Raw genomic sequence first — 10886 nt, 5'->3', positions numbered from 1 at the left:
GGAGAACCCTGAGGCATCCTTGGTGGAGGCAGCCGTGAGGTTCATTGGTGAGCCCCAACCCCGGTGCCATCCCTGACCATGCAGATGGGCTGAGAGGAGGTTCTTCAGTCCCTCACAGCATGCCTGGATGCTGCACCCTGGGGACCGCGCTGGGACCAGCCTTGCCCAAGGGGAGGAGGATGCATGGCCAGGCTGGCAAGGCCAGATGGGAGCTGTGCTGCTGGGGGCTTGGTGGGCAGTACGAGGGGTGACAGGAGGTGTTTGCCTAGGGCTCATCGGGCAGCAAATGAAGCAGAGGAAGGGGAAGGTGCAGGAGATCTGCAACGGTGAGTGAGAGCAGCGCTGGGTCAGGTGACCCTGGCAGGGGGGAAGAAGGAGCCCGGGAAGTGAGTCCCAGTTCCCTGCCCTGCCCCAGGTGAGGAAGGCCCTGTCTCCCTGTGTGGGGGAGAGGAGGGGGGATTTGGGGGTCATTTGGGGCATTCCTGACCAGCAACCTGCAGCTGATCCGTTTCTCCCACATGCTCCCTCCCCACCCTGGGAAGAGCTGGGTGGGACTGGCCCTGCCTGGGGTGGGGGGAATTGCTGGGATCTCTGCAAATAGGGGAGTTTGTTATCTGCTCTGTTCCTTCTGTCGCAGCCCTCCAGCCCCTGGAAAATGACGCTGAACCCTCAGTGTGTTGCCTGGTGACACAGACCATCCTGAACCTGACAACTCCAAGGAAAAGGTCTCCATCAAGGTTCAGCTTCAGAGCACTGGGTCACTGGCTCCAGAGAGCATGGGAGAGGCGTCACCCTCCCGCCAGGAGGTGACTCTATTTGAGCAGAGCTGGCGCAGCTGGGCCAATGCCATGGTGCCGCACACCGCAGACATGCAAGTGTGCTGGAGGGGCTGGGTCATTGCTGGCATCTCCTGCAGCCACGGGACAGCTCGACAGCTCAAGTGCATCCTGTCCCATTATTGTTCTACCAGTTCATCCCTTCGGTGTGCTTTCCCCAAAGATAAAGCCCTGTTTCTTCATCCCGTGTGAGTGTTATTTGTTTTAGGGAGGCAAAGGCAAGGGGAAAATCTTATTCCCTGCGTGAATCAGGATTATCCTGGGCATGACAGGGTGTCCTCTCTTTCCGGCATCCCAAGACAGTGCAGAGCAGACTGACCCATTTTGGTTTTGCTGCAAAGCGCCAGTTGTTCTGCTGGACTAGAAAACACAAGGGAAAGAGGCAGAAAAGCTTTAGCTGCCCCTGCCCTCTCCAGAGACACCCCAGGGCAAGAGCAGGCACCCGCTGTCCTCAGGGCTTGCATCTCCTGTGGAAGGGCAGGGGTGGGGTATGCCGTGCAGCTCTATTTCTATCACCACTGCCTACCCCGCGCCGATCCTGGAGCTGCACGTTTTGTCTGGAGCGCTCTGCACTGAGCCTGAGGGGAACGGGGAAGGTCCTGCAGTGAGGCTGGACCCTCTTTTAAATGTCCCATTACCCCATGGGGGCACAAGAGATTTCACTATCTGGCCTCGGTCTAAATGCTGTTTTTGAGAAAGGAGGTCTTGACAGATTTGCCTTGGAAATAAAGCCCCTCTTCTGCCACCCCTGCACAAGGAAGGGCACAGGGCTTGCCTGGAGCCAGGACACTCTGGCTCCAGCAATGAAATCAGCTGCAGTGCTCGCAACGACCCTCAAGCAGAAGGTGCCCTCCCTGCTGTGCCCAAACACCGCAGGATCTGTATGCACAGACGCCAGCGCAATGGAGCCCAGAGTGCTGCCCAGTGCTGGGGACTCCAACCCCTTTGCAAATGGAGCTCTCCAGGCAACCTTATTTTAAAAGTCAAATAGAACGACAATGCTTGAATGGGGTCCTCCAAGTGATATCTTATTTACCTAGAGGTTTACACCTTTCAGAGGAGGGTTTGAAGAATGATTTCTTTTCTCTGCTATCCCTGTTCCCCATGGCTACTTGCTTATATTTTCCCTTGTAAGACCTCAAAAGCCAGGAGCGATGAGCTATTTATTCAATGGGGCACCCTGCAATCCAGAGCTGGGGGCACCAGGCCCCTGGGCCCATGTGCCACCAAGTCCTGTTCGGTGAATTCAGTGCCACAGAGCAGTCGCTTCACTATAAACCAGCCATACGACCTGCTCAGGGACACGGAGCAGGGCCAGCAGTTCAGTCCAGGTTCCCCAGCAGCAGTCCCACCACAGCACCCCAAAGCAGGCTGCAGACAGGAGCAGTGACCACTCAGAGCCCAAGGGATCAGTGCCGCAGGCTCAGTTAAAGCAAACTGGAGCTCTCCCACCCCTTTGCGTTCATGGCCCTGCACAGCTCAATCCCGGCTCCACCGGGCTGAGCCCACTGCCCTTTGAGCGGGCAGAGGCCAGCACTCGCAGGGGCGAGCCCTCAAGATGAAACGCATGTCATCTCTTCCACCCCGAGTGATAGCCGCCACACAGGCAAGTGGGACTCGGGATGGGGCAGCCAGAGTCACCACACTGTGGGGTTGCTGGAGCCCTCCAATGACCCCACGAGCGCTGAGGAAACCTACTCAGCAAAGGAGAAGTGACACTGCAGACTCTCACCGTAAGCATCTAGGTACTGTGGAACTTTGCACTGGGTTGTCTGTTGAACATCCGTACTGTTATCTGTTGAGCATCCTGTTACTGGCTGAGACCATCTGTTCTATTGTGCAAGTGTGGTCTGGCCCAATTCGACTGGATAATGAATTAAGCCCGGGAAGGATAAAAGCAAGTAAGCCACATACCTCTGGTGTGGACCTGGACTCACCGTCAGCTGGCCTGCGGACCCAACAACCCACCCATCAGCAGGGACACCCCTGATGCCAACTGCCAGGGAGAACCTCAATCATCTTGGCGCAGCTCAAGTGTAGTGAGAACAATACGGGGAAACCTATACCAGAGGGGTGGCCCATAAGGACAAGGAAAGGGCAAGAACGGTCGTTGTACCGTGCATCCATGGCTTAACCGTAGAGCTCCGATACGTATATTCCATTTTAATTCTGTTCTGTTTCTAGCTTTACTATACTTTGTAGCTTTGTTATACTTGTAGATTGTTTGCTGTTAATTGTTTTGTGTTGTCCAGCATCTGTTGTGTGTGTAGAACCACCTAGCTCTAATAAATTCTTATACTTGACAAACGATGATCTCTCGAGTTCAGTGCGATTAATCCCGGAATCGGAAAGAATCTCGGACGCCCCTCTAGTGGAATGCCACACCGTGCTGGCTCCTGCCCTTCCTTGCAGTGCCAGCACCAGGGAGGCGAGCGCAGCCCCCAGGGTGCTGTGGGCCTTGAGGTATCTCTTGCCACGGGGCCATCTCTGCCTGGAGGTGGAGGTGCAGGGCAGGGCCTGGGGGCTAGGGCCATCTCCACTCTGCGCCAGGGGTCAGGCACAAGGAGAGCGGCCCCAGGCTTCCTACTGGAGAGGTGTAACCGGGGAAACAAGAAGGCAGAGGGAAGACAGACACCCCTGGGCACCCTGAGGCCACCTCCAGGCACAGCCTATGGGTGCCCACTAAGCCGCGTGCCAAATCACCGACCCCCGTGGAGCCTCCTCAAGCCCTGCTCCCCCTGTACAGCTGCCCCTAAGCCATGGGGCTCCCCAGTTCCACACACGGTGCTGGCTCCCATGTCACCTCCTGCATCTACCCAGGCACCCACCTGACACACAGAGCTCTGCATGTCTCCAGCATCGCCGCAGCAGCCCCATGCTTCCTCCTCCTCCTTGTCCCCTGCAACATAGGGTCCACACAGCTCTTCTGGGACATGGGGACTCTCATGGCTCCTGTGGCACATGAGGCCCTTGGGAGGTCAACAAGGCCTCCTCTGGGGTCCCCCATGAGTTTCTCAATGCCTCCTCCTCTGGGGTCCCCCATGCCTCCTCCGGCAATGCCCACAGCCACATGCAGCACAGGCACCCCTACACATGCAGCACCCCTTGGGGATGGATCCCCACCCTGACTCCCTGCCTGTAACCTCCCTCCTTCCAGCCCACAAAAGCCTTCCCCCTCTGACAGCCCTGCAGACTCCCCCTCAACCCTCAATACCAGACCCCAGCACCACCAAAACCACCCCCAAACCCTCACTCAACAGCAGAAGCTAGCCCTTGAAGACACATTATCCTCAATTAACATGGATGTCATTAGAATCAATTAGGGGAGAGAGAGGGTCCCACCCAGGCAGCCCCACAACCTGCTTGGCTCAGACACCACTACAGCTGGATGCCAACGTGGCTCCTGACAGCCACATGCCACACTGGGATCCTCCTTGCCACCCACCAGGGGGCTGCAGCAACCCCTCAGACCTGAAACACCCCAAAACCTGCCCCTGGGCACCCAAATCTTGTCCCAAACATCACACTGACCCTACCTTTTCTATCAGTAGTTCCCTGCTATCATTAATAGCAGCTTGGTTTTATTAATGACAGTCGTTATGAAGAGCACCTCCAGCTGGAGGTGCTCTGCTTCCATCACATCCCCTTACAACTGTTTTTTTTTTTTCCTTCTGGCAAACAAACAAAAAAGAAACAGTTGGGGGCAGGGCACCATCGGGGGAAACTCATGGCAGTGGGGAGAGCAGGGCAATCTTGGGGGAAGCTCAGAGCAGGGGAGGGGCAGGCCGAGGGTGGGGGCAGCACAGAGTCGCTGTAGGCTGGTTTCATAAAGTAACTGTTGGACTTTCCTTAGAGCTTCTTACAGTACAGTCAGTGCAGAGCTGGTTGTATTATACTTAGGGCACATTGACTCTGCAGACAGGATACTTCCTGCACAGTTCCTGCAGAGTTACTCTGTGCTTAGTTATTGTAGAGTTATTCCCACCCAGCTGGAAGGGAGCAGGGACAGGAAATTTGGTGCCATCACAGAAACTTGTGCCTTGCCACAAAGCCTCCCAGTAGCTGATGCAAGACTGCTGGGCCACCATGCTTGGAAACACCTGTCTTCACTTCCTGGGAATTCAGGAGCCTTGCCAAGGTGGAGGAAGTCTGCACTGAGGCAGGCTCCTTCCCAGCTGAGGGCAGCCTGGATCCTGGTGGAGATGGGGCCTTTTGCTCTGGAGCAGTCTCAGCTGGAGCACTCTGCTTGGAGCCCATCCTCCCACAGTTTTGATGGGATTTAAAAGCAGTTTTCTGGCAGCAAGCGAAGGTGACAGTGGCAGAGAACAGATGCAACAGTCTGTACAGAAGGGTGTGCAGAAGGGGCTGGCGGCTCAATGATGGTGATGTGCTGCAGGGCACGGGCCCCTGCTGCTCTTCCCTGTGGGCACCGGTGATACTGCCAGGGGAGACCTGGGGTGGATCAAGCATGACTACGTGGTCCTGAGGGCAATGAGGAAGGGCTTGGGGGCCCAGGTGGTTTTCTCCTCAATCCTGCTGATTATGAGGAGGGGCATGAGGAAGAGTGGACTGATCCTGTGGGTCTACAATTGGTGTCGCAGCTGGTGTCAGCAACAGGGTTTTGGTTTCTATGGCCATTGGACCCTCTCTGAGAATCAAGGACTGCTTGGAAGAGATGGGCTCCACCTAAGTGAGGCCAAAGCATGTTTGCCAAAAGGTTGGCCAACCTGGTGAGGAAAACTTGAAACTAGCAATGACGGGGGAGGAAGAAGATGACTAACAATCAAGTGAAGAAGTGGTGGATGGAGGTAACAAGCACAGAGTGCATACTGATATGAACTGAAGGGGCCTTGTAATTAACAAACCAAGGCTGAAGTGGGGTCATCCCAAGCACATGCACATAAAGAAGGAAGTGCCGAGAGGCCAGCGTCATGGGGAAAGGTCTCATACCGTATCTGGGAAATCAGCATGGCTGGGCACCTCTCCGAAATGCCTGCAGACTGGTGCACACAGCGTGGGGAACAAACAAGTGGAATTAGAGATGTGTGTGAAGTTGCAGGCCCGTGATCTCATGGGGTCAGAGATGTGGTGAGAGCTCACAGGACTAGAGTGCTGCAGTGGATGGGCAGAGGTTCTTCGGGAAGGACAGGCCCAGATGGTGAAGCTGGAGAGTTGCCCTTGGTGTGAGAGAGCAGCAGGACTGCAAGGAGCTCTGCCTTGGGAAGGATGCTGAGCCGGCCAAGATCTGATGGGCCAAGATTAGCAGGCAGACCAAAGTACTGGTTAGATGAGGGGAGAGCAGTGGATGTTGTCTACCTTGACTTCAGTAAGGCTTTTGACACAGTCTCACATAACATCCTCATCAGCAAGCTGATAAAGTACCCAGACCCGAGGACTGGAAGACAGCAAATGTCACCCTTATGTTCAGAAGGAGGATCCAGGAACTGTGTCCAGTTCTGGGCTCCCCAGTAGAAGAGAGATATGGAGCTGCCGGAGCAAGTGCAGCAAAGGGCTGCTAGGATGATGAAGGGACTAGAACATCTTTCATATGAGGAAAGGCTGAGAGAGCTGGGCCTGTTCAGCCTGCAGAAGGGAAGACTGAGGGGGAGCTTATCAGTGTGTTCAAATATCTGAAGGGAGGGTGTCAAGAGGATGGGGCCAGACTCTTTTCGGTGGTGCCCAGTGATAGGACGAGAGGTAATGGGCACAAACTGAAACACAGGAAGTTCCATCTGGACATAAGGAAAAGCTTTTTTATTGTGAGGGCAACAGAACACTGGAACAGGTTGTTCAGAGAAGCTGTGGAGTCTCCATGCTTGGAGATATTCAAAAGTTGTCTGGACAGGGTCCTGTGCGGTGTGTTCTAGGTGACCCTGCTTGAGCAGGGAGGTTAGATGATCTCTTAGATGATCTCCAGAGGTTCCTTCCAACCTCAGCCATTCTGTGATTCTGTGAATGCAGGTGATTATTTTAGTCTACTTCAAAGTATGCACTCTGGGGTGACCCTGCTGCCTTTCAGGAGCTGTCAGCACAGCTGTTCCAGGGACATCTCAAAGATACACAAGGGACAAAGAACATCACACCTTTGGCTGGGCCTCTGCTCCTGAGCTGGGCCAGGTTCCTGGGACCAAGGCAGCTCACGGCACCTGGGCAGGCGCTGCAGAGAGAGGCAGCTCTGTGAGGAGCAGCTCCTCTGCAAAGCACAGCAGGGCTCCAGAAGCTGCCTGTGGGTGCCAAGACAAGATGATACGAGTGAAGAGATGGTAAAGTCAGTGTGGGGTGGGACAGCAGAAGAGAGTTCATTGTGGGAGAATCTTCACAGCCCTCAACACAGTAACTCTCTGGCAGCACAACAACACAGCTGAGGTTCCCAGAGGGGTCTTCCAAAGCTAGCACATCCCACAGCTGAAAGGATTTGTCAGGGTGGCTCTCCCAGTTTCTCTTGCATGGAGCAGCTGGTGCTTTGGAGCAGCGATTCCCTGCCACACTGTCAGAGGGACACGGCATCATGGCTCCCTTCTCCAGGGAACAGCTGCAGGGGGCTGAAGCCAGGGCGTGCACACTGGTCTGCACAGGGTCTGCACTTCAGCCTACAGAAAGCACCAACATCACCTTTGTGGCCTCATCAGGGTTTATGGGAGCTGCAAGCACAGAGATGCCCCTGGACAGTGCCCTGACCCAGGAGGTTTCTGTAGGGCAGAACTGGACCCACAGAGGGTGGGATGGGGTCTGTGAGCACTGACCAGGGAAAGATGTTAGGACAGAGAGACAGCAACCTTCAAGGACAGCTCCAGGCAGCAGAGATGGGCAGGGAATGAGAGGGAGCTGCTAAGAGAATTGTCATGGGAGGATGGATTTGGGCAAGTCACAGTCAGTCCCTCCGGTGCAGGCACCATCCTCTGAGCAAGCCCCCCGTGTCTCCACTCCCATCCAGCAGAACTTCTGCACTGACAGCCATGGAGTCCAGGGCATGAGCCACCTCCTCCGCAGGCAGACCTGTGGCAGAGAAGGACATGTGTCCTGCCACAGGCCCATTTCTTGCTGCTTGACAAAGGGGCTGAGCATGACTGCCCAGCAACATCACTGTCTGTGAGGCGACATGCCCTGCTGGGTAAGGTGAAGGCTTTCCTGAGTGCCCGTCTGTCTCTCTCTCTCCTTGCCTCCTTTGGCAGCAGGATCATGGTGCTGCTCCTTGTTTGCCCTCCTGTCCATGCTCTTCCTGGTCTTCTCTCGGGCTCCCTGGGGTAGGGCGGTTTCAGCTGCAGTTCAGACACTGACCCTGCAAATTGTGCAACAGAGGGGTCTGTGTTGGACTGAGGTTGCCCCAGCCCCCTTCCAGGCTCTGGGGCTCCAGCAAATGCAGTCCTAGGGTTGGGAAATGAGATGACTTTGTCATGCTCTTCACCACTCTGCATATCTGGGCTGAAAGAGAAGACTTTGGAAATCTTCTCTTTAAAGCTGAACTCCTCCTCTCTCGGCTCAGTCCACTTTCTTTCTGAGAGGAACTTGTGAGTGTGAGTGTCCTTTAGCTGAGTGAGGTGCAAGCGCAGGGCAGTGAGGGGCAAGACTCACTGACGGATGATATCTCGTGACTCTGCACAAAGTCACAGTGAGCCCTTTTTTCCTCTTGGGATGCACAAGTGTTCATGCTAAGAGCAACTGAAGTGCCGAAGATTTCTACCCCGTCAAAGAATGCTCCCACAGTGAGATGGAGGCATCTGAAAACTAAATCAATATATAATCAGACTCCTCTGATGAAGATTATTTTCTGGAGATCATAGGTGTCAAAATGTTGAACAGTCCTTTTGCATAAGGTTTGGACATAATTTGCTGCAGGATGTCTACATCTGAACCAGTCACTTCCCATTCCCACTGCAGCGCTTGGAGGAAGAGCATAGATGGTAAATAGACGTGAGGAGAGGGTCTATCTCATTGGAATGGAGACGTGTAGAAAGGGTCAGGCACCCCCTGCCTTCACTATACTGTTTCTCTGCCTTGCTAGAGTAGGAGCTGGTGTGACTGATTCAGATACAGACACCTCTGTTCAAGAGGGCAGGGTTGGGAGAGATGAATCACAGGGCATTTCAGATGGCTCAGGATGGGTTCAGGTGTGTCATTAGCTGCAGCCCAGGGTTTTTCATGGTAGGTGCCGTGAACTGCCTTCCAGACTCCCTTCCCTGTGCGTGATGAGTCCCCATGGCCTCTCCTGAGACTGCAGAGCCCTCATTCGGCGCATTCTTCAGTTTAGCCCTTTGCCTTTGGGTGTCTCCACCTGATTTTGTGAGTCTCCACTCACTGCCCTTCCCAGGCCCACACTGACCCTGGAGATGCCCTGTGCTCCCTACTGCCTTCATATTCCCTTCCAGAAGGATGGGCATCTGTCACCAGCCCTGTAATATGTGGAACAGTCCCTGGCAGATACCTCTTGACCACTCACCCTTTCTAGGGGCACTGGGTACCCGCAAGTTACAGTTGAATCCAGCCCTCATTCCCTCACACATCACTCTGTGAGTGCATCCTCCTTAGCACATGGAAGACTCAGACACACCATCAGGGCCTTTTGGGGTGCAATTCCTTCAGTGCATTCTTGGTTTCAGCTTTGGAAGAAGAGCCCACCCATACGGAGGAAATTCCCTTTTATTACAGAGATGCTACTTGGGAGGCCAGCTCTGACACAGCGATAGGCAGATTTAGCAAAGGCCTCTGGGTCAGTCAGATGAGGTTTGTGCCGTGGGAGAAGTGGGATGAATTCAAGCACTGGTGTACAAACATGATTATCACAGACAGAAGACCCAAAGCACAACAGTTGCATGGCAGTCACTTGTGAAGAGAGATGGGCAGCTTACTGCTGCTGAAACAGTACCAATTGAATGAGTTTCTTCAGTGCCTCCTTGAGCTCCTTGTTCCTCATGCTGTAGATGAGGGGGTTCAGTGTTGGAGGCACCACCGAGTACAGAACAGCCACCACGAGATCCAGAGCTGGGGAGGAGGTGGAGGGGGGCTTCAGGTAGGCAAACACGGCAGTGCTGACAAACAGGGAGACGACAGCCAGGTGAGGGAGGCACATGGAAAAGGCTTTGTGCCGTCCCTGCTCAGAGGGGATCCTCAGCACAGCTGTGAAGATCTGCACGTAGGACAACACAATGAAAATGAAACACCCGAAGATTAAACAAAGACTAACCACAATAACCCCAGCTTCCCTGAGGTAGGAGTCTGAGCAGGAGAGCTTGAGGATCTGGGGAATTTCACAGAAGAACTGCTCCATGGCATTGCCTTGGCAGAGTGGTATTGAAAATGTGTTTCCAGTGTGCAGGAGAGCATTGAAAAAACTGCTGCCCCAGACAGCTACTGCCATTTTGACACAAGCTCTGCTGCCCATGAGGGTCCCATAGTGCAGGGGTTTGCAGATGGCAATGTAGCGGTCATAGGCCATGACTGTGAGAAGAGAATACTCAGCCGAAATGAAAATGGCAAGGAAGAAGACCTGGGCTGCACATCCTGAGTAGGATATGGCCCTGGTGTCCCACAGGGAATTGGCCATGGATTTGGGGACAGTGACGGAGATGGAGCCAAGGTCAAGGAGGGAGAGATTGAGGAGGAAGAAGTACATGGGGGTGTGGAGGCGGTGGTCGCAGGCAACGGCAGTGATGATGAGGCTGTTGCCCATGAGGGCAGCCAGGTAGATGCCCAGGAAGAGCGAGAAGTGCAAGAGCTGCAGCTGCCGTGTGTCCACAAATGCCAGGAGGAGGAACTTGGTGGGGGAGCTGCTGTTGGACATTTGCTTTCTTGGGGCACAGGGGATCTGTTCAAGAAGGAAAAGACAGTGACAAGTCAGGAGAGACTTCTCTGTTCAAAACTCTTTCCTTTCTCACAGACATCCCCCAACACACACAGACACACACACAGACACACTTTGCTTTTCTCCTTCTCGGAAGGACCTTCATTCAGCTCCCTGTCCAGAGCTCCAGGTTGTGCTGGCTAAGCATGCTGCAAGGAGCAGGGGCCTCTGCCTGTGAGCTCTGCTGCCCACATGCATGCACCGCCAGCAGC

General features: G+C 54.4%; 1 protein-coding gene across 1 annotated transcript; it reads right to left on the bottom strand.

The window, feature by feature from the left end:
* Nucleotides 1-9678: 9678 nt before the first annotated feature.
* LOC136996345 (olfactory receptor 14C36-like) lies at nucleotides 9679-10614 on the bottom strand. Its single transcript, XM_067317275.1, has one exon. It carries the CDS (start codon nucleotides 10612-10614, stop codon nucleotides 9679-9681), a length of 936 nt encoding a protein of 311 aa, XP_067173376.1.
* Between the last annotated feature and the right edge of the window lie 272 nt (nucleotides 10615-10886).

The sequence above is a fragment of the Apteryx mantelli genome, unplaced genomic scaffold (genome assembly GCF_036417845.1).
Source record: "Apteryx mantelli isolate bAptMan1 unplaced genomic scaffold, bAptMan1.hap1 HAP1_SCAFFOLD_34, whole genome shotgun sequence".
In the NCBI taxonomy this organism is placed as follows: Eukaryota; Metazoa; Chordata; class Aves; order Apterygiformes; family Apterygidae; genus Apteryx; species Apteryx mantelli.
This window is presented reverse-complemented; position numbering and strand designations above follow the sequence as displayed.

Coding starts and splice junctions, on each gene's coding strand:
- LOC136996345 (XM_067317275.1), bottom strand. CDS start 10,614: ATGTCCAACAGCAGCTCCCCCACCAAGTTCCTCCTCCTGGCATTTGTG.